Consider the following 22,061-nt stretch of genomic DNA (forward strand, 5'->3'; position numbering starts at 1 on the left):
CTCTCACAGTTTTAGCCGCGGTGCTAGCTTTATCTCACACTAATGAAACCACAATTTAATGGCATGCGCGACCTATTCTGACTGCGACGGGGGTCGACAGGCGGTAGAAACATTCATTTCCGACGGATCAGGTGGAAAAGAACGATGAGGGACCGCAGCAGAAGGTAGACGACATTCGAAGGTGTGTGTTAAGCGAGGAGAGGAGGAAGAGTGCCGGTTTGACAGATTGAAGTAGATGTGCATCGCTCGAAACACCATTCCACCGGTGCGTAAAACGGTGGGAAATACGGGCCGCAACAAAGGAGACCCACAACATGATGTCTGAGGGTTATGATACCTTTTTTCGTCCTAAGTCGTTTCGCAACGGTCGACATGTGTGCTTGGACACTGTCGCTTTAAAATGCAAAATCAAGAAGTGATCGAAAGTATATCCGCAAACAGATGCGTGCGTGGACACTTTCCAGCAAATAGGGGGTAAAAGAAACATCAGAGGGTTTTGTGACACATTCCGTCCTGACAGCCACCTAATCGGCCACTCAAATAGAGTGCAGTCACCCACACAGATATTAAATTAATGCCCTCTTAAAACACCTCCGGGGGAAAGTCACCAACATCCACTTGGTCTGGACGCAGGAAGCCTCCGTAGTTCGGCTGGCACTGGAACACACGTGTTCCCTTCACAGTACCATCCCCCTTACCAACCGGCTCATCGAATTCGACACCAACCCAATAGCCAGGTTTAAGTGATGCAACTCGACCGACGAAACGCACTGAGCCAAGGCGGTCCCCAGGGCGACACAGGCAACGGTCCCCCACATGTATTGTCTCTGCTTTTTCCTTGTAACTGTCATCATCGAGTTCCTTTGGAAGTTCAATGCCCTCACGCTCGGCCTCAGCACGTTGTTGAGCAATCATACGCTGGCGAAAAGCCCTAGCATTGTCTTCCCGCTTGCTGTACGCCTCTTCACTTATCTCATATTTCTCCACTTGGGAGACGTCATCGAAGTTTTCCACCTTCGCAGATGGTTGGAGATCCACTACGTGTATGACGAATTCATCACGGCACTGATAGTACCCTAACTGCTTGTCATTCGCCATGTTTTTCTCTATTGTGATGCCGCGGTCGTCAATAAGTTGAAGTTGCATGTATTCCGGAGGAGTGGCAAAGTGAGTAAATACGTTTTCCTTTATACTTTCAATTGTTTGTGCGAGTCCGTAGCGCTTCTCAGGGACTCGCATCCTACTAGCGGAATGCGTAAGCGATACTTTAACAACGGACATGTTCTTAGACCACGGAGTGTGACCACCAGGTAGATTCAATTGTGCTTTCTATCCTTCCCTGTTTATTTGGCTACTACAAGGTAATGGAAAACTGTATTGCGAAAGCGAATTAGAAGCGAAGATCGGTGTCTCGACACACCAGAGCACTATGTATTACGTCAAACAAAATATTATTTTCCCTCTTTTGAGTACTTACGGTACCAAAGTGGAGCACATCACCCTACGGAGGAAACCTAAACACCCGATGTGTATCATCACCTGCTTCAAAATCAATTTCGAGGTAATCTACATGATGATCGGCCAAATATTTCCATGTGTGAATGAAATCTCTTTCACTCCTTGCCTTTCGACCTTCCAGCACCACTCACAGTTGGGGTTGGATCTATTTTGCACACTACAAGTGAGCACAGAACATCTGTTGGCGTATAGGATTGTACATGGATATGGGAATAACACTCTAATTTCTTACTCAGCACCAGTACCTCACCACGCCATCACTCCCACCACTTACTATAAAGGCGTTGGATGACCAATCAAATACGGCGCATTGCACACCATCTTCATGACCAACGAGCTCCGTAACGGTGGACTTTGTTACATCAATGAGTTTAATATTTGTGTCATCGCTTGAGACAAGCAGGTACGTACCATTGCGGTCAGATGCTATATGATTGGCTGGATATGGACCGCACGCAACCGTAAGGTGCTGTTCCATGCGACGGGTGTCCCATAGCATCACAACACCATCTGCGTCACAGGTCGCCACATTGGTGGTTGGACCTACTGTAGTTACCGACTGCACTGCGTTCCGATGTCCGTATAGTGTTTGTGAGCAGCAGTTCGCCCGTACGTCCCAAAGAGACACTGTTTTGTCGCCGCTTACAGTGCAAAGAGTGTTGGTGTACTGCCTCCAGGCCACACCATTCACAGCATCAACATGCCCACGAAGCGTTTGCCGGCACTTGCCAGTGGTAACATCCCAAACGCGAGCGGTTTGATCAAGTGAACCACTGGCCAGGAGAAGACCCGTCTCTTGAAAGTCCAGACACCACACACCATCACAATGAGCCTTCAAAGTTAACCTGCAGCCATTTTTGGCGAAATCCCACAACTTCACCGTTTTATCGCCGGATGCTGTGGCAACCATGGTCCCAGTGGGGTGCATAACGACGGATGACACCCAACTTTTGTGACCGTCACCTGACATCACAAGTTCGCCTTGCGGGAGCGCCGAAAGCCGCCAGGTTCCGTCATCACTAGAAGTGACGACAGCCGGCTTCTCCGGGTGCATGGCTATCTTTGTAACAGGCATGGAATGTGCCTTAAATGAGGACTGACATATCCACGATGACGGCTCAGTCGGGGCAAGGAAAGCGCCAGAAGCATTGGCGGGCCGCCGTCTTTCGTCCGGTGGCCATCGGAAGGTGTCAGCCGCGGCATCACCGGCTCTCGTCGCCGACTTGCCCCCCTTTGTGCCCGATTTTGTACCGTCTACCTTAGCCACTTGCTTATCCCTTTGTCTTGGACTGGGTTCCTTGGTGCGGGTTGTTTCGTGCAACTTTAACTGTTGCTCCAAGGATTCTACCTGCTTCTCCAGCTTCAGAACCTTGGCCTCTAGTTTATCCCTCTCTATTGAAAGCATTGTCTTACCCTTGTGAAGCGCCTCGCATTTCTGGCGAAGTTCATTGAGTGTTGGATTAAGGTCTTCAGCATGGCTTTGCGCCTGGCGGAGGAGCTTTAACAGTTTATTCTTTTCTTGCACCACACGGTTATGGTTGGCTCGATGAAAGTCACGTTCTTTCTTTGACTGAAGAAACTGCTTTGTGGTTTTCGTGGTTAACTCCGCATGTTGGCGGAGCTGATTCTCCAAAACGTCGATTCGATTGTGGAGTGCGGCAGTTTCGAGATAGTTGTCCGCGAATACCGGTGCGTCTTTCAGAGGCTTGGACCCATATTTCTCGTACCACTCAATTTCAAATATGTCCATGGTTCGGTGCATTCCATTCCGAAGAAAAAAATTTCGAAGAAAATCATCTGATGACTCGGGGACCCGCTTAAGAACGGCTCGGGGTGGTGGTGGCATTCCACGCTCGCGGTTCTTTTGCACCACTCGCTGAAATGAGTCATAGTCCATGTCATCAACCTTTGCATATGCCTCACCACATGCGGTCGCCTCCCCCCGAGTCCACTCGTCGTCGAGCGTCACGGTGCCCGTGGAAACCTCGCCGACCTGCGCCATGTAAACGTGACAAAAGACGTGAACCCCCGGGCGGCACTAATTCTACTAAACCTCAGGTAACTTTTACACTAGTGAAGGAAACACCGTGAGAAAAAATAACTGCTATGTTACAACCATCAACAAATACACGTAAACCCACAAATATGTGTGTGCATATACATAAATATCTTCAGGTTCTGGAGCAGTTGTATTAAGCTATGCTTTAAATCCTGGAACAAAGTAAAATATTACGAACTAAAAGCTGTGGAGTAAGTAAGGAAGCAGCAAAAATGTATAGTCCCTCAACAAAAGGGAAAGTAAGCTGACCAAACCTACTTTCCCTTACTGAGGCATACGGGCAGCTTCCAGTCTATGGGAGAAAGCTTCTTTTCTACGAGAGCTGTGTTGCATTTTGAAAAGGGACGAGATCCCCACCACTTGGCGGCACTTAGAGGGGAAGGGTGAGCGCATTCTATGACCACGTGGCGTTTTCGATCTATCAACGAAATTTTTCGTTTGGCAAAACCTCCCCAAAGCAAAAACACAAGCGGATTTTTGTGTTTCTCCGAAAGCAGGCGAATGACGTCATCGGTAAAGGTCTGCCAACCACATGTGGCGTGAGAGTTAGCCTTGTGTATTTCTACAGTAAGTGTCGCATTAAGCATCAACACCCCCTGTTCCGCCCAATGTTGTAAGTACCCGTGCTGCGGCGCCACAAAGCCTGGAATATCAGTTGCCAATTCTTTGTACATGTTGATTAAGCTCGGCGGCGGTGGCACTCCAGGAAGAACGGAGAAGCACAACCCGTGTGCTTGACCAACATTGTGGTAGGGGTCCTGCCCAAGCAGCACGACCTTCAGCATGTCAAGTGGCGTGCTGTTGAAGGCCGAGAAAATCATTTCACGTGGGGGGAGTATCGTTTTTCCTGCATTCAATTCCCCCTCCAAGAACTTCTCTATGCGTTCAAAGTTGCTGGAAGTAGTAAGTGGCTTGAGAAAAGCCTCCCATCCAGGATCAACAATAAGGGAAGCGAGGGCACCGTTATTCTCTTTCGCCACCCTCGCCCTGGTCAAGTTGCTTGCACCACCGTTCGCTACTTGATCCTCTGCGGTCCGCTTCCGCGAAGAAGCCGAGGGTTGCCCGGATTCCGTCTTGCTGCCCACTTCCTCTGTGGTTGCATTGTCACCTTTCTTAGAGACGAAGTCAAACAGTGTCCGTTGCACCATTGGTGGGCTTCACTACCTTGCAAGAGGGGAAAAAGCTAGTCCCTCTGATTACTCTTCGACACAGGAAGGGGAAAAGAGCACCATCCACTGGCATCCGGTGGCTAAAGGGTCTCAGAGTCCAAGCGGGTAAGCGAACAAGAGGTTATAAATGAAGGTTCCATCCGCCAAAAAGATCGTACACACGCTGAGCTCACACACCCAGCAATGGCTCGGCAGTACTAGCGTTTCTTGCTGCCCAATTTCCCAAGGCTCCGAGAGTGCTGCTCGTGGAGCGCCGTTGTTGCGTTGAAGACGGTATGCAAGAGTGACATGATCACACCTGCAGCTGCTGGACCTCCCCTGCCCCCTGCAGTTGCAGGTGCGACAAAACACATACTCATCGCCCCCATAACCTCATAGGGGAGGAAAAGGGAGGGAAAGATAATAACAAGAACAATCCAGGAGAATCCAGTGCGTTATAATGTTAAACCACTCTCATCATGAGAGATTGCAAGCTTTGGCTCCCTACGATGGTCCGAGACTTAGGTGTAGTCTACCCTCCTGTTCATTCCAATGTTGAATGATGTAGCCGTATGCTGAAAGCAATATAGTGATTAATTCGTCAATCGTAGTCAACACCTTTCCCTGGTAGCGCACCTCTTGCGAGCCCTCGACGGGCTCCAACGCAGGGAGCTGAGGTTCGATGATAACTCCGCTATTAGTGTTGCCAGCAGAGTGCCAACGCACAAAAACAGCCTGTGGAAGAGTGCGCCGGAACACACAGCGCTGATATTCAAAGCACCCCAATATGGCCTCTTCCATCTCTGGTAGCTGATAGTACCGGACGTCATCGAGCAGTTGGTCCCACTCATCAAACCCCTCTGGTAAGTTAAGGGTGCCGGACCGAAGGAAGTTCAAAACATAGCGGAATGTCAACCCATCGCGATCAATAATGAATGAACCGTCCTCACCTTGTCTCCCCGTACCACTGAACATTGGACCGAATAACTGGTGGTCACGGAGCTTGCGAAAGGTTTCACGTCGAGTTAGGTACAAGACCCCACCAACGTTAAGTGACAACTGCTGTGCCATCTCACCCGTAACATCTAGTCCCAAGTTTTGCTGTATCCAACTCATGGCGATCATCGACATTCAGCTGACTTGCGCCGACACCTGGCAATGCCCTGCACGCAGGCTTCCTAGAAACAATAACTCAAAAAGGATACTTGGTTGATGATGTTATTTTGTCGGAAGAGCTATATTTTTCAAAGCGGGGGAGAAAAGTAGTTATTCTCGGCACGCGTCAATGCATTCTAAGAGAGAAAACAACCCCACATTACTAACGAAACATGTGCATCAGAACACTAACATAAAACGCTACCGCACCGTGACACGACACAAGACAAGGTGGCCCCTGTAACTAAACATAGACCGATATGACCCCGATACCGGGCATTCACGCAACTACGAGTCGCAGCAACGTGAAACCTAAAAGCGCCAGCGGCGCTGACGGTACTTTTGCTCGGACCATACGTGAATCAGGGCGGCATACGCAGCCGTTATTTCCTCCCTCTCCAATGCAGGTAGTCGTTGCAACACCTCACACGCTAGCCTCTCCTTTCCACTTTGATCAAGCACCGACAGCAATGTTGCGTACGTTACTACATTGGGTTGGGGTGGTTGCAATTTAGGGATTTCAGCGTCCTCTTGCGATTCATCAACTGCCACAGGGGTTCCCACTTCTGTCAATGCCTCACAAACTGGTGCTGAGGACGGCAAGGTCGCTAACTGCAAAGAGTTCATATCGAGTTTTTGCAGAGGATTGGGACCCATCAACCGGACAACAGCAAGGGCCCCTTCCCAGTCTAGTGCCTTTTCGCACGCAGACAGGCATGCATTATACGCCTCCACCGGCTGCTCCTCAAGCGGAATACGATCCCGAATAAACTGAATTGCGCGTTGCCAACCGTAGTGCCCATCCACTACGTCGTCGCGCCTAGTATTTGCCAGCAACGCCACCGCATCGGTTAGTACCTTCGGTGTGTGGCCTCGAAAAATCTCTCCCAGCTGCTCCACCAGGTGCCACTGCCCCGCCCTAGCGCATGTTTCAAGAAGAACAGTAATGTGAGCCACGTTAGCGGTCACACCCGTACCTTTATCGCCACTACAAGTGGAGGGGTCATTTTGTTGCAAGCTGAGGAATACAGTCCCTTGTTCATCCAACTGGCTTACCTTTAGGATTCTAGTTACATCGCTAAAAGATTTCAATGCATCTTCCCATGCACGCATACGCTTTGCGACCTGTAAATAGGCAAGAAGATCCTGGCCATTGCGAATGAGGTTGTTTGATTGATGAATGGACGGACGACCAGCTGCAACGGCCTCATCCCGTTTTTCAAGGAGCGAAAACAGCGATGATACATCGTCGCCACCGTGTGCTGTTTTACCTACACCAAACTTCGGTGATACCCCTAAGGATTCACCGCTCGATGCACCGCCGGCTAACTTTGTTCCAATTCGGCGTGGGAGCCGCATGGACCGCGCAAGGACCTGTTCAAGAGTAAGAGGTGGCATATTTGACACGGAAAGGTCACGAATACCACAGCCAACTTCACCCCACTTTCCCCCTATTCACTGCAAAGGAACACAGTCACTGTTCTGGCCACCATTTACATTTGTTTACGGCAAATGAGCGGAGGAGAGTTGCACATGCAAATACGGTCAGAGAATTAAATGCAAAGCAAAATGGGTAAGAATGAAGTTAGCGACCAAAAGCCTCTGAAGGGCTCCCCCCTGCGGGTGTGCAGAACAAAAACAGTCGTAGACACAGGTGGAAAGTTTAACGCACAAAACTCCCCATCACGAGGCAGTTGCAGATCAAACTCGTTTGCTTACTATATTAAGCAGGGAAACCACTGCGTGTCACCATTACGTCACGTCGGTCCTACGCCGCGGTTACGTGCTGAAGCATGAAACGTTCCTCTTAGATGACCAGAAGGAACGAGCAACGAACGTCGTCCTCGTTGGCAGCAGGTTCCTCAAACCTCCCGCTTTAAAAAAAAAAATGAGCAGAAAAAATACTGGTCCAGAAGCCGACGGCCCCGACCTGCAGTACAAATGCAGGGCAACATCTCCCCCCCCCCCGTAGCCCGAGTGGAAACAAACGCAGCGCCCAACAAATGCAAGCGGCGCTGGTCACTTCGGAGGTTGTTCACGTGGCGGTATATTACGTAAAAAAAAAAAAAAAACACTCGTTTTCCATTTACGAATCGCACCCCGCTGGTCCCGCACCAACAGTTCTCTCACGCATTCGCTTCACCGGGCAAGCGCGTGCCACATGAGGCACTTCCGGCATGATGGCAAGCAATTCACATGTTAGATTAGTCCGAAATATATATATATATATGTGTGTGTGTGTATGTTCACACCGAAATGATGAAATGTCAGCGTCCACACATTTGCAGCCTAAACTTAATATTTTTATTGGTAGAGAAAGAAAAGAACAAGCCTGTAGTACAAAGTTATCATCAAAGCCATGGGTGGTCCACTAAATGAAGTCGGCACTGCACACTCTGGTAACGCTCCCCTCTTTTGGAATTGGCTCAGAGAAGGTAAAAAACAAAACAATAATAACAATATTAATAACAATAACAAATGAAGAAAATGGAAAATGGAAAAAAAAAAAGACACACATCTGCTATACACACTCGTAGGTAAGCGGTACGCTAGACGTGGGAACAGAAAATAAAACCCAAAAAGGGAAGCGAACGATGCGCTCCCCACATGAAATAAAAACAAATAGCGCCTGAGGTTGAAGAAGGGAAAGGTTAGTCCCGGATAGCGGCATACGAAACAGTGTCGTGACTCTGGTGGTGTGGTACCCACGAAACCGAACTTAGAGAAAAAAAAGCTTGCCGCTCTCTTGTCTGTATCCCCTTCCCCTTAAGGTGCCGGAATTACACTCCTCATCATTCCCCCTCCCCCGCCGTTTCCACCAGCATTTTTATGCTTTCGCATGCAGCCACGTGGAGAGGAGGTAGATAAACCAAGCGACTTCCAAGCACATGTAAGTTCCTTCAAAAAGAAAGAATAGAAATGAATCCGGTATCAACAACGGCAGTGAGAGGATGCGATACTGATAACTGACCGATAAGTAAAAACGCGGCTACGCACAACACAAGTAGTTGTGGAGTTAAGTTCACATGGAGAGGATGAAGGGGCCACCAATGGGGCACCACCGTCCACACAAACATACACACGCACGCACTTTTATACCCGCAGGTTCCATCCCGCAGTAACAAACAAAGGAAAAAAAAAAGGAAGTACTCCACACTCCTCATCACACATAGTTCCCTCTACCTTATGCCGTTTTTTTTTTTTGCACTCCCCTCTTTTGCCTTCCTCACATGGAAATCAAACAAATACTAAAATAAAATAGGATGCACTAATATGCATCTTTCCCAATATCATAATTTTAAGACCTTGCATTACGTCTTTTCACACCTCCCTTCCTTTTGCCCTGCTCTCAGGCGTGTATGAGTGAAGTTAATAAATAAGTAAATAAGCGAATTAGCACCTATGCGGCGTAAATGAATGCAAAAGCGCTTCAAATTGGACAAAATACCCGACCTTCACATGTTTAGCGGAAGCTAAAAGTCATCCAACCACTCCCTCTCTACCCCTCTCCTGGCTCTTTTTTTTTTTGTTCGTTGCCCGCTAAAAGTTTGCTTTTTCGGGGGAGGGGGCGAGGGGTGTTGCGACCGATCCAGAGCCTTCCATTGTTTTACGCATCGTCCACGTTCACCGACAAAGGTTTTTGTCACCATTAATATCCATAGATCCCCTTTTCCCGTTTTGCTTCCTCAAAAAATAAATAAATAAATAACAATAACAATAACGTTCTGATCTCGTTAAGCCGTCGCCATAATAGCGTCGTCGAACCTCGTTTTTACCTCTTTTTTTTTTTTTGCATCCTCTTCAACCCTCGTTGGAACAAATGTGCGGCATGGCACCAAGTCAGCTGGCCAAAGGGGAGACAGTTAAACGGCGCTTCTACCTCGTCTCACGATGTGGCGGTAGTAGCCGCCCCACACACCCAACCATGTACCAAATATGTAGTTAGCAATAACGATGAATACGGAAGCGGTAAACAAAGATATCCCTTGCTACGCCCCTCACTAATTCACAGGCTTATTCTCTGAGGAACAGGTTTCGGTGTTCCGCTACAAATTACCCTTGATTTTCTCGCGGAGCACATACTGCAGGATGCCGCCGTGTTCCACATACTTTACCTCCATCTCTGTGTCAATGCGGAGGATAGCACTGAAGGAAGAGCCGTCATCTTTCTGGACAGTCACTTCCTGTCCGGGATGTATGCCGCCGGAGAAATCAAAGTTGAAGCGCTCCCTCCCAGTGAGTCCAAGTGACTCCACACTTTCACCTTGACGGAACTGCAGGGGCACAATCCCCATCCCAACGAGGTTGGAGCGGTGGATGCGTTCAAAGCTCTCGGCAATTACAACCTTTACACCCTGCAAAAATGGGCCTTTCGCCGCCCAGTCGCGGGAAGAGCCACTCCCATATTCCTTTCCGGCGAGAATAACAAGAGGTGTATTCTCCTCTGCGTATCTCATGGCGGCATCGAATATGTAAACCTTCTCATTGGTCGGCCAATGAATGGTGAAGGGACCCGTTTGCCCCTCACCAACGATGCGGTTACCAAGTCGGGTGTTGGCAAATGTTCCACGAACCATTACCATGTCATTTCCGCGACGCGCGCCGTAGGTGTTGAAGTCTTTCCTTGCTACCCCAAGCCCTTGCAGAAATTGGGCGGCCGGTGAATCCTTGGCGATATTTCCGGCCGGAGAAATATGGTCTGTGGTTATGGAGTCGCCGAACACTGCCAAGCACGCGGCATTCTTAAATACCACGTTTGGTGTGACCTCCATGGTCATTTTCTCGAAGTACGGTGGTTTGTGGATATATGTGGATTCCTGCCATTCATACTGGGTACCCCCTTTCACCTTCAAACCGTTCCACTGTTCGTTAAGTGTTGTGATCGATTTATAAACAGTTTTGAAAAGGTCCGGCGTGACATGTTCCCGCACCACAGCAGAAACTTCGTCGTTCGTGGGCCAAATGTCCCGAAGATACACATCGTTGGCAATCGGCTCGGTCGCAAAATCGATGTTAACTCGCCCAGCCAGGGCATACGCAACAACAAGAGGAGGCGAAGCCAGGTAGTTTGCAGCCGTTTGGGGATGAATTCGTGCCTCAAAGTTACGATTACCCGATAGCACAGCAGCCGCGACAAAGTTATTATCGTTAATGCACTTCGATACGGCGGGATCAACATCACCCGCATTCCCGATGCATGTCATGCAGCCGTACCCCGTTGTATGAAAACGCAATTCGTCAAGAAAACTTTGCAGCCCAGAGTTTTCAAGATACTTGGTAACGACATGCGACCCCGGGGAAAGAGAGGTTTTAACACCTGCTGGGACTTTTAACCCCTTTTCGACGGCCTTTTTTGCCAATAATCCTGCTGCAATAAGAACATTCGGATTCGAGGTGTTTGTACAGGAAGTAATAGCAGCAATGACGACACTTCCGTGGCGCATAACCGCTTCTTTCCCGTCAACCGTGTATTTTACCTCCTTCTTGTGTTCCCCATCGGGAATGCCAAACCCCTTGAAGCCCGTCTTGGCGCCAAGGCACGCTTCGAAGTCTTGCTTCATATTCCTCAATAAGATGTGATCATGTGGACGTTTGGGCCCGGCAAGTGATGGTTCCACTGTAGAAAGGTCCAGCTCAATATTCTGCGAATACGAAATTTTTTCGTCACCTGTACGGAACATTTTCGTGGCTTTGGTATACTTCTCAATACGTGCAAGGTGCTCTGCATCTCGGCCCGTGCAACGGAGGTAGTTGAGTGTTTCTTGGTCAATTGGGAAGAAACCCGTGGTGGCCCCGTACTCTGGTGCCATGTTCGCTAGTGTTGCGCGATCAGGCAGTGAAAGAGTATCGACGCCGGGTCCATAAAATTCAACGAATTTCCCCACAACACCCAGCTTCCGTAGGTTCCTCACAACTGTCAGCACCAGGTCGGTAGCTGTGCAACCCTCCGAGAGTTTACCAGTAAATCTGTAGCCCACCACCTCCGGAAGCACCATAGAGAGCGACTGCCCCAACATGCCCGCTTCCGCCTCAATACCACCGACGCCCCAGCCGATTACACCAACACCATTAACCATTGTCGTGTGCGAATCAGTCCCTACAACGGAATCAGGATACAAAACTCCGTCGTTATTGAATACAACTCGGGCAAGATACTCAAGGTTCACTTGGTGAACGATCCCAGATCCCGGAGGGACAATTAACAGATTGTGAAATGCCTCAGACCCCCACTTAAGGAATTCGAACCGCTCCCGATTGCGCTGCATTTCAATGTCCTGATTAAGCTTTGCTGCTTCCGGAGTCCCATAGCTGTCCACCTGAACAGAGTGGTCAACCACAAGTTCCACCGGAATCTGGGGATTGATCTTGTCAACATCACCTCCCAAACGCTTCGTTGCATCACGCATGGCGGCCAAATCCACAACGCAGGGAACGCCAGTGAAGTCCTGGAGCACCACGCGCGCTGGTTTGAAGGGGATTTCAATACTCTTGTGGCAGTTCTCGCTCCAACTCAGTATATTTTCAACTGCTTTCGATGTGATATCGAACTCATCACAATTTCGGACGGCTGATTCAAGGAGGACGCGAATCGAAAAGGGTAAACCATCATATCTGGGGTCAATTTCGTGTAGTTTGAAGTACTGTGCCTGACCTCCGTCCACGCTCAGGGTAGCGATGTATTTTAGAAATGGGTTGTTTGACGGCAAGGAGGCCTTCAGTAACTTCATCGTGCTGAGCATACACAAGACTCCCTCTTCTTACCCTTTCGCTTGTGCAGTATATACCTTTCCTATTATTTTGGCAGTGTAGTCGATGTAAACCTTATTTTTATAACCTTACTAATGCAAAAAGTATAAACACAAAGGCATGTAAAATAGAATGCCACAGAAAACCCCCGCCCAATGCGGCTACAAGTAAGAAACTTTGTTTGACCTGCAAAATGTTTGGTAGGCACCTCATACTGACTGTGTGCCCACCTTTCGGGTGGCCCGTGGATGCTCCGTCAACTGCGAAAGAAGAGTAGAAAGCAAGAAACCGTTCGTTGTCCACACAAACGTTCAGCCACTTCTGTAGGTTTCATTTCACATAGACGCGCTTTCCTGGCAACAACCATATTGCACATATTGTGTGTGTGTGTGTGGGTATATGATCCTCGATAGCCATCCACAAATAACAAACCTAAGAGAGGTACACGGAACGGTGCGACAGGGCGAAAATTGAAGGCTGGACCAAGACCCCACGCACGCACTTTCCACCAAAAGAACAGCGGATCACCGTCAACTGAGCGAGTCATCGATTGACAGTCGTCACGATCCCCTGTTCTACGCACATCAGGCTATGCTACTATCGATAGAGTAAGAGAGACTGACCTCCAATAACAAAAGAAAGAGGGACCCGCCACCACACCACACCTCTTAACAGCGGCTGCCAGTCCTCACTCCCCTTCCTAACATACGATCCCCGTTGGCATCTTCGTGGCCTGCGGACGCAAAGTTAACATCCCATAAACGTAACCGTCCACTCCAAGGGTGAAAAAACTTAGAGCAGTCACACCACAAAAAAAAAAAATAGCAGGAGTAACTACAGCTGCTCTGCACAAGCTGGATGCCAACGCAAACGGGGGATCGGAGGGACACACGTGACGCAACGCGGTGGGGTCTCCGCACTGAGGGCTAAAAGAACAAATCTAATCCAACAGCAGCCTCACCCCGCCAGGAGTTGTGCTTGCTGACTCACCGCAACTTTAATATTTTGTGCTTCCACTGCTGCTGTCCAGCGGCAGAGGCTCCCGAATGCGGTTCACACTTCTGGCTTGTGTCCCTTGCCATATAGTGCCGAGACTTCCACCACAATGCGTTTACCACCGCGGAGACGGGCAAGCGCATCCACACATATGGTGAACCAGCCGAGGAAACATCAAACAGGTTTAATCCCAGCGGAAAACTACGGAAACCATGACATCACGGATGATATACATCGTGACCGTATGTAATGTACACTATCTTTATTTGTGCTTGTGGGGAACATTATTCTTTGGTCCCTGTGAAGCTGAAAGCGGAAACTATGGAAACCAGGTGCACGTCAATAAAAACAGCATCATACTCACATATATGACGACTGCGACATCACATTCAAACGGGAAACAGCACAGCCCGCGAGTCTGAGACGACTTCCCCAGCTGCACGTCGCTGGGTCACGTGAAAAATGGAACAAAGTCAATTGTTTCCTCTATATTGATATCCCCATCGCACACGTGCAGGCAGATCCTTCATTTATCATCAAAATAAAAAGTCCGAAAATGATGTAAAAGGGGGAACAGCAGTTCAAAAAAAGAAAAAAGAGATGTGCACTGTAATGCAATCGCCGTGTACCATCCCTGCAATGTCTTGTGGTGCAAGTAAATTTTTTCATCACGAAAAAAGCATACTGTACATGACGACTTCAAAACATCCATATTCCCCCTCCCTGTGCCTCCTTCCCGCTCCCCGCGCTCCTGGTGGAGCACTTGCGTCACCAAATTCTTTCTGCAAATCCCACTTATCCCTCTACTGATCAGTGTAAGAAGCGCAGAAAAGGAATTTCGTGGGGCCAGTGACTACATACCAAAGGAAGCACAGAGTTTGAATAGAAAAATGGACACCGCGTAAAGTGTGGTTTACAGTGTGGAGGTAGTAATGCATTGTAGAAAACGACCTTGTCGCCGATACCGCCATGTTACCTAAAAGTCGTCACTGTCATCGTCGTCGTCATCTTCGGACTTCTTGTCACTTTGAGAATCGTTCTCGTCCTCGTCTTCGTCATCGTCAAAAGAAGAGTACGAGCCATCCAGAGCGTCTCCAGTGGCCGCGGCGGGGGCTGGAACGGCATCATCCTTACGCGAATGAGGGGTTGTAGGAGCTGACGAATCGGACCTTGAAGCCGATTCAGGAGGGGTTGCCTCCTTGCCGCGTTCGGGACTGCTGCTTTCTTTGTTCCCCGTCCATTCTTCTGCACCCGTTTTTATGTTGTAGCTTTTGTTATGTCCTGACTCGGAGCTGGCCGCTGGCCCAAGGCGGCCAGCGAGGAAATCTTCGATTTCCTGCGGACAGTCCGGTTTCCCCTTTTCACCACAAAGGTCTTTCATACAAAGGCCGTGGCCCTTATACGTAACAGTAAAATGGGGTTTAGGAAGCTTGGGATCATCCTCAGTGAAATCGTAAACGTGCACGAAGCGGTTCGTTTTGGGGTCGAGACGGGCTGACTTGAAACTGGCTTGGAGACCGGGGAGCCTTATGTAGAAAGGCTTAAAATTAATATGATGGCTTGACTCCACGACAGGGTCCGTTGTTGCGAAGATGTGCAGGGTTATATATTCACAGTCGCGAGTGCGTAGTTGTTTGCAGGCCACATGAACTGTCATATTTTTACAATTCCGGAGGAATACACTGCCTTCGCAAGCGGCAATGATGAGCTCGCCACCCTCGCAATCATCCACAGTTATGCTGTCCAGCGGATCCAGAACATAAACAGTGCAGTTTGTGAGGTACTCCAACTGTACTTGCTGACCACTCACTTGCCCTCCGGACCGATAAAATGTTCGACCAGACCACTTAGAAATAAAGTAAGTGGTATCTTCACCATCTTCAGTTTTAGTCTGAGCAACAGGGGCGCGAGGGACAGGCGCTGATTCTGGGGTAGTGGTAGGTAAACCAATATTGTCCTTGGAGACCCCGCTATTGGCACCCGCCGCGCCCGGTGCCCCCATAATCGTCGTCAGGATGGGACCAGAACCCTCAGGGAGTCCTAGCTCGCGAACAATGTCCTGGCGGCTTTGTAGTGCACACTCAGTTAAAGCAGCCTCTTGCTTCAGAACGCTCAGTGTGTAATTCAGTCCCATGTGCTCCAAATATTCCATAACAACAGAAAGCGACTGGCGGCCCTTCGCAGACTCTTTCTCGGCCTTGAGACGTGGTGTGGGAGAAAACAGCCTGGATTTTATGTTCGGGTCCTCGGAAAGTGTCTTCAAAGCAGTGTCCACTATCATGGCACGCATCCTGGCCAGTTCACCCGACACCTCTAGCTTCTTTCGAAGGAACTCCTCCGTAACAACTTCCTTCGCTTGGTAGGTCATAGCGTATGTCGGTTGGTAAGTGAACGCACTACTTCAGCGACGTCAAGAGAATACCTTGAACAAATTTAAAACAGCTGGAGAAGAGGGGCAACTTTTGCACCGGTAGATGTTAGCAGCATAAGTTCATTAGTGAAGGCAAGAAGAGAACTATATGGCGGACAAAAATGACGGCAGGGGCGTCGGAAGTGAGAACCTTACGACGAGTTTTACTTCCTTGTTCTGTAATCCCACCACTTAGGAAATGGCGCAATACAACATACATTCCACAGTGCACCCTGGTCACACGCACGTACGAACGTGATTGACCTCGCAGAAACGGGCTTCCGCGGTTAAAGCACCTAAATTGCTTCATTCATACTGTTCAGTGGGTGTTAAGATCTCTCCGCCAGCAATCCTCGATATGACATATCGAGACCGATGATCAAGTTTGTCAGGATCATAGTCGTACTGAAAAATTAGAAGCACAACGGAGAAAAGGTACAACATGAATATGGAGCTTTGACGTGGATACGGTAGCCTCCCAAATTGACATTGAGTCAAAACAAACGATCGGATGGCATATATGAGACAGTAAAACGCCAAATCTGCTCGCCTCCCTTTAGGCTCAATAAGCGTACTTATCCCCGCAAGTGAGCTAGCAATTGCAAACAAAAGACCACCACGTATGTTCCTCTGCGCTGCAAGGCAAGCGTACCTGGTGCTGCAAACCGAATACAGAGCCAAGAACAATGTACTGAAAAACACCGACCGAGCAGCCCGGCACAGTGACTGCAATGGTTTGCGTATCAACTTTTTGTACTGGACGACGATAGTGGCCACCTTTAGTGGTAGATACAATGGTAGACCGACTTGAACCATATTTTTACAGAAGAGCATAAAACAAAATTGATTGCATGTCAAACCCTCGTGGGCGTAGGAACAACAGACACTAAGGTGTTCGCTGGGGTCATGAGGAAGCCTGCGTCCCCTTTCGACGCACAACTCAACAAGTTCAGGTGAAATTTGGTGTCGTGTAAGCCCCGCATAACTCCGAACCACGCGCTCGTCGAGCATTGATGTTTTAGACAGAAAGCTCAGGTATGAAGGTGGCATTGTGTATGGTGCAAACACGAACCCGTAAAGTATTTGCGACGCGCTAAGGCACATTACTACAATATCATAGTGCTCGAAATCTCTGAACACCTTAGGAAACAGAGGCAAAACACAGCTTGTCCCTACTACCTGAAGAGCCCGGACGAGAACATGGAGACAAAGTTCGACCCTTGTTCCTCTCTCCATTACCATAACTGGTAGAACAGATATAAAGCCCGCGACTACATAGGAGAATTTCTCGGGTATCGACAAATGGGAACATAGTTTCGATGCAATGTGCTTCAAAAGTCGAAAACAAGATAGTCCCGCCGAAAGGAATGCCCATTTGAGAGGATCAGCGGATAGAACCTCTCTTAAAAATACTTTGTGTACGCCGGTCCGCAGGCCGCTCTTCAATAAACCGGTTACCACACCAAAGGCGAGTCGTCCCGCAGCCGCATACAGGGCATTTCGGGACGCAGTAGATACTGTGCGTTTAAGTCCACTTACCACCAAAGCTCGGTCATCCCTTTTAGCTCCGTATGGGGAACAGTCCGCTTCTGCCATTTTTCAGTGACACTAGAAAATGACTTTCAAATAGAGTGAAACGATCCAGAGAACGTCAGGACTATTTGACAAACAACAGTGACACCGGAATGCACCTAATAAAAATGAAAGCGGAAGGAAAGGGGGGTATAGTTAGAATAACAAAGAAGGGTCACACGCCACAGCCACATTTAGAAAATGTGATAGCAACTTTGAAAATACGGAACCGAACCCTGATATTTTTTTTAAAAAAAAAGGAATAATAATAAAACTACCAGAAAAACGCTTGTTTTTCTAAATCGACCAAATCTGGGTCGACTTCTCGCACAACAATCATTTCACCGTCTTCGGATAACCTAGAAACAGCAATTTTAATGTTCTCTTCATCGGTATTCTGGAATTTCAAAAGTCTCTCCTGTTCCCGCCTAAGTTTCTCCTCCCTTTCCTTTTGCTTTTTTTCTTCCAAGTCTCTCAGATATTTAAGCCTCGCTTCCTCTCTCTGTTTAGCCTCCTCCTCGAGTTTTCGCAATTCCGCAAGCCTTTCATTTTTCTCCTCTGTGTCATCAATGAGCAGAGTAAGTCCGACAACAGTTTTCCGCTTCGTGGTAGTGGAAACAAAACCAAACAATGCAGTCATGTTGCCTTCGCGAGTTCTCATAAGTGCAATGTGAGAGGTTGTCAAGCAAGGTAGCTCATTATCGCACCCCAAAGTAAAATTGTCCGGTATCTGGCTTGCATTTGTCACATTCTTGTACAAATCTACAAGTGAAACAGACTTCACCTTCGGCTTCCCCTCCACTAACCCTGCCAATTCCAACAAACCGGATTTATTAGTGATACCGCTTTCAATGGAAATACCATTTCCAACAGCGAGCGCTGCAGGTCTACTCTCTGTGTCCACGTAGTGTACGGAACCCCACCATCTGCCTTGATACCCGGAGGAAACGACGTAATGGTGACTTGAGTTATAAGTCGATACCATCAACCTGTTCCGACCCCTCAACATGAGTTCCGCGTTATCGAGGGGATCTAAGGGTATCTTGCTTCGAACACTCCATATATATCCATCATCTGACTGAAACAACACGTGAACCAAGGAGGTGTTTCTTTTCACGACAGCATTCATTAAATAGATTTGGTCATCAGTTAGGAAAAGGGTGTTTCCTCTGAACTCGATATCTGTCACTTCCTCCCCAGGTATGTAAGAAAACGTCATTGTTGTGTTTTCTTCGTTTTCTAAAAGCGAAACATTTCCCTTGTATGACACAACTGTTATGTTGATTACATTCTGACTTACGTTATCAACTTTTAAGGGACAGTGCAAAGTGCCTCCAACAACGACACCTCGATGAGCACAAAAAGGGTATTTCGTTTGCTGGACCGAGAAACTTTTACCACCATCAAAAGTGCATACCGCTGTGAGTTGGTGCTTACACTCGGCGCACGGCTCCTGATAGGCCTGAGCACAGATTACACCCTCCTGTAGCGTGACAGCACCCGATGGCATCCATAAGCCATTTCCTGTGCTAAGGTGGGTCACATTTAGAGGCAAAACCTCAAATGATTGCGACTCGGTAGCCATCAGCAGGAAAGCTAAAAGAAGAAAAGTGAGGCTGAGCATTTCCTTTAACTACGCTTATTATGATTGGATTCTAATGCTCCTCTTCAGCCCGTGCACCTCGAAGAAGCTACTGCAGCTTTTTTTTTAAAAAAAAAGAGAGAGTACAAATAAAACAGTGAGCACTGATTCCAGTAAGCAAAACCATTTGTTAAGGTCCAACAACGCCAAGCCCGTACGGAACATCACCGAAAGAGGAGCACTACCAACAGCATATATACGCACACATATATATGCGTGTTTCCGAAAAACAAAAAAAGAGAGCAAGAGCCGTATGTACCGCAATAAATAAAACCCGACTCGTAATGTCTGTACCTCCTAACACCTTTGCAAATTGGTCATCTTAATAGAAACATACGGGTATTCGTATTGCAGGGACCCGTCTTCCACAGAAGAAGTGTTTGAAAAAGGAACACTCAAATCAGGGTACAGCTGTGATATTTTCTTTCTTATTTCTGCTTCCTTTCTCTTGTCAACCTGTAGGAATATCGATATGCATCGTGGAGGCAGCCCATATTTCAATAAACTTTCCACAAAAAGTCTCACCGCCTTTAGGTGAACCCAAGCAACATAGCAACCAGTGTACCTTTGACGAAGTACCAAGCCGAAATTTTTCTTCTCGCTTTCGGCTCTTTTAATAAAATCGTTTAGATCCCTTATCGACGGTTCGTCGGCTGCATCCGAATCTCGTACAATATACCTCCTCTTCCGGCACGCCAGCTTCACATCCTCCAACACTCGACGAAAGACGACGATGCTGTTTAGCACAAACTCGCTATCCTCTGCAATGATACAGTTCGAATCGGGGCAAACGAAATCGTTGAGGGACCAATATTCATTTAGCCACTCTCTCTTCGAACTTAAGGGCACTGCGACGAAGAGGTTAGTGAGCAATTCAGTATCAACAATGAAGGGATGGCTCCGGTTTTTCATAGTCACCAGTTCCCTAATAGGTTTGACCGAGAGATTGCCCTGAGCTTTTCTTGTCACAGTAGTTAATTTGTTCCGCGTTTCATTATACTTCGTCATCACCAGACGAACACCTTCCTCGGTTGTTGCGAAATAATTTGCAAACTTTTCCACCAGGCCCAAAATACTTTCATTGCTGTCAAACTGTGCTGAACTCCACTGAAACCCTTTGACGAATGCTGCTGGGGTCATCTCCTGTGTTTGGTTGAATCGTAAGGTCGCAACGACATCACGTGGCTCTTCACATATCTCTTGCATTATCGTAATCTGCTTTTCCAAGCTGTTCTCCACCTGTAAATCCAGTTTTGCCAGCTCGTCACTTGCTTCAATGAGAGAGTCAAGTGTTCCTACCTTAAAGTTCGGGACAGCGAATGAACAAACGTCCTTTCCCGCAGCCCCAAGGAGGGATACGAGGTTTTTGTATTGAAACGCGAAGGAGTCCGCTCCTGTCGGAAGGAAAGGAAGCCCCAAAAGGAGAAAGTGCTCCGACATTTTACACTGCTCCACCCCTATGCTTACCTAGAAATAAAGAACCGTAGTGTGTTTTCCAAACAGGAGTAGAAGGCGGCGAGCACTGACACACGAAAAACAGGTAGCAATAATGCCGTAAAACGCCGACCAGTCCATAAGACTGTCGATTTCGAAATCCATGAGCAAAACTATCTTCAGACACAGTAAATGACACTGACAGGAAGCCATCCGAAAGTAAAAAAAGTGAATGAGACTAAGATAAATAGAGTGCTAAACCCCCACGCGGTAGTTTAAAGAAAAAATAGGGGCTAGCGTGCGATGCCAAAAGCTACAAACAAGCTGACAGACAAAAAAATGGAAACGAACAGGATGCGGACATACCCGTATTACACGAGGGGTCGCAGCACAACGATAAGCGGTGCACCCCAATTGGCCCATCATCCATTCCCTTTCTCTGCCTCCCACCCCCACTTCCTAACAGCAGGTTGTCCCACCCTAAGGCAACAGCACCCGCCCCGCGCACCCTCGCCAACCAGACCCGCATGGTACGCGTGCGAAAAGGCCCCACCGTAGAGGGAGCAAATCCATGCCTCCAGAGCACCATCAGCACGGCCGCCGATTTCACGCACCCGAGAAGCGTTCGGGCTGCGCAGCTGCAAGTCCAACGGCGCAGGTCCCAGATGCTCCGCTCTCTCCTCCCCTTTCTAGAACCCCACAGCATTGACAGGGGCTCGCGGCTTCCACTGCGAGCGGGGGCATTCGGCACGGCACCGTTACCTACATGGGGGAGTTCTCTCCAATTGAAAAGGGTAATGGCGGGGGAGGGGGCCCTCTCCACTCAAAATAGGAATTAGGGTACCTCCCCGGCTGCCGCAGCATTATGTGGCGGGTCGCCCTCCAACTCGCGGTGGTGGCAAGAGCCTCTTCACAGTAGCAACGTGGCTTCTCTTCGCAAATGCCACCGCGGGCGCGCCCACGCCGGAAAGTCTAATGCATTGAAGGGCTTCCGGCTGCACAGAGACCCTTCCTGCACAAAAAGTACGTGGATTGTGGTTGCGACGTTCCGAAGGCGAAACCTCACGACGGCGACCCAGCGACGCTTCATGCTTACACAGAGTGAACGGGCACCTGCTTGCAGAGCTCAAATGGGTCACCGGAATTTTTTACACTTCTTGCAGCCCAGTGGGTGCTCGTTGCTCTTTAGTTTGTTACCTCCTTTTCCAAATTTCTTTCTCACGATTTGCGACGCCTTCCCCTTGCCCCGACTGCGTCCACCATTTCCGGCACCCATTTATTGCCCCTTGCCCATCCGGGCCCTCACCAAACACCACACCACCGTACTCTTCGTTTCTCCCCGGTTCTGACAGCGCAGGGCTTTGCTGCCGGCGCCTATTC

General features: G+C 48.6%; 11 protein-coding genes across 11 annotated transcripts, besides 4 other annotated features; all 11 read right to left on the reverse strand.

The window, feature by feature from the left end:
• Positions 1 to 582: 582 nt before the first annotated feature.
• On the reverse strand, positions 583 to 1,281 carry Tb10.61.2930 (tubulin-specific chaperone, putative; the record flags this gene model as incomplete). The annotated part of the gene is made up of 1 exon (XM_822785.1): positions 583 to 1,281. One exon carries the CDS (start codon positions 1,279 to 1,281, stop codon positions 583 to 585), a length of 699 nt encoding a protein of 232 aa, XP_827878.1.
• Positions 1,282 to 1,750: 469 nt separating this feature from the next.
• On the reverse strand, positions 1,751 to 3,520 carry Tb10.61.2920 (hypothetical protein, conserved; the record flags this gene model as incomplete). The annotated part of the gene is made up of 1 exon (XM_822786.1): positions 1,751 to 3,520. One exon carries the CDS (start codon positions 3,518 to 3,520, stop codon positions 1,751 to 1,753), a length of 1,770 nt encoding a protein of 589 aa, XP_827879.1.
• A 311-nt stretch (positions 3,521 to 3,831) lies between these two features.
• On the reverse strand, positions 3,832 to 4,725 carry Tb10.61.2910 (uracil-DNA glycosylase, putative; the record flags this gene model as incomplete). The annotated part of the gene is made up of 1 exon (XM_822787.1): positions 3,832 to 4,725. One exon carries the CDS (start codon positions 4,723 to 4,725, stop codon positions 3,832 to 3,834), a length of 894 nt encoding a protein of 297 aa, XP_827880.1.
• Positions 4,726 to 5,229: 504 nt separating this feature from the next.
• On the reverse strand, positions 5,230 to 5,850 carry Tb10.61.2900 (hypothetical protein, conserved; the record flags this gene model as incomplete). The annotated part of the gene is made up of 1 exon (XM_822788.1): positions 5,230 to 5,850. The coding sequence occupies one exon, from the start codon at positions 5,848 to 5,850 to the stop codon at positions 5,230 to 5,232; it is 621 nt and encodes a 206-aa protein (XP_827881.1).
• A 342-nt stretch (positions 5,851 to 6,192) lies between these two features.
• On the reverse strand, positions 6,193 to 7,278 carry Tb10.61.2890 (hypothetical protein, conserved; the record flags this gene model as incomplete). Its single annotated transcript, XM_822789.1, has 1 exon — positions 6,193 to 7,278. The coding sequence occupies one exon, from the start codon at positions 7,276 to 7,278 to the stop codon at positions 6,193 to 6,195; it is 1,086 nt and encodes a 361-aa protein (XP_827882.1).
• Positions 7,279 to 8,312: 1,034 nt separating this feature from the next.
• Positions 8,313 to 8,387: a sequence feature (A-rich).
• Positions 8,388 to 9,568: 1,181 nt separating this feature from the next.
• Positions 9,569 to 9,589: a sequence feature (AT_rich).
• A 337-nt stretch (positions 9,590 to 9,926) lies between these two features.
• Positions 9,927 to 12,620, reverse strand: Tb10.61.2880 (aconitase; the record flags this gene model as incomplete). Its single annotated transcript, XM_822790.1, has 1 exon — positions 9,927 to 12,620. One exon carries the CDS (start codon positions 12,618 to 12,620, stop codon positions 9,927 to 9,929), a length of 2,694 nt encoding a protein of 897 aa, XP_827883.1.
• Positions 12,621 to 14,599: 1,979 nt separating this feature from the next.
• On the reverse strand, positions 14,600 to 15,991 carry Tb10.61.2870 (hypothetical protein, conserved; the record flags this gene model as incomplete). Its single annotated transcript, XM_822791.1, has 1 exon — positions 14,600 to 15,991. The coding sequence occupies one exon, from the start codon at positions 15,989 to 15,991 to the stop codon at positions 14,600 to 14,602; it is 1,392 nt and encodes a 463-aa protein (XP_827884.1).
• Positions 14,606 to 14,686: a microsatellite.
• A 348-nt stretch (positions 15,992 to 16,339) lies between the features above and the next one.
• On the reverse strand, positions 16,340 to 17,629 carry Tb10.61.2860 (hypothetical protein, conserved; the record flags this gene model as incomplete). Its single annotated transcript, XM_822792.1, has 1 exon — positions 16,340 to 17,629. The coding sequence occupies one exon, from the start codon at positions 17,627 to 17,629 to the stop codon at positions 16,340 to 16,342; it is 1,290 nt and encodes a 429-aa protein (XP_827885.1).
• Positions 17,630 to 17,844: 215 nt separating this feature from the next.
• Positions 17,845 to 17,879: a sequence feature (AT_rich).
• Tb10.61.2850 (hypothetical protein, conserved) lies at positions 17,880 to 19,229 on the reverse strand (the record flags this gene model as incomplete). The annotated part of the gene is made up of 1 exon (XM_822793.1): positions 17,880 to 19,229. One exon carries the CDS (start codon positions 19,227 to 19,229, stop codon positions 17,880 to 17,882), a length of 1,350 nt encoding a protein of 449 aa, XP_827886.1.
• A 315-nt stretch (positions 19,230 to 19,544) lies between these two features.
• Tb10.61.2840 (vacuolar ATP synthase subunit c, putative) lies at positions 19,545 to 20,687 on the reverse strand (the record flags this gene model as incomplete). Its single annotated transcript, XM_822794.1, has 1 exon — positions 19,545 to 20,687. One exon carries the CDS (start codon positions 20,685 to 20,687, stop codon positions 19,545 to 19,547), a length of 1,143 nt encoding a protein of 380 aa, XP_827887.1.
• Positions 20,688 to 20,994: 307 nt separating this feature from the next.
• On the reverse strand, positions 20,995 to 21,387 carry Tb10.61.2830 (hypothetical protein; the record flags this gene model as incomplete). Its single annotated transcript, XM_822795.1, has 1 exon — positions 20,995 to 21,387. One exon carries the CDS (start codon positions 21,385 to 21,387, stop codon positions 20,995 to 20,997), a length of 393 nt encoding a protein of 130 aa, XP_827888.1.
• Positions 21,388 to 22,061: the final 674 nt, after the last annotated feature.

This window comes from Trypanosoma brucei, chromosome 10 (genome assembly GCF_000002445.2).
Source record: "Trypanosoma brucei brucei TREU927 chromosome 10, whole genome shotgun sequence".
Classification (NCBI taxonomy): domain Eukaryota; phylum Euglenozoa; class Kinetoplastea; order Trypanosomatida; family Trypanosomatidae; genus Trypanosoma; species Trypanosoma brucei.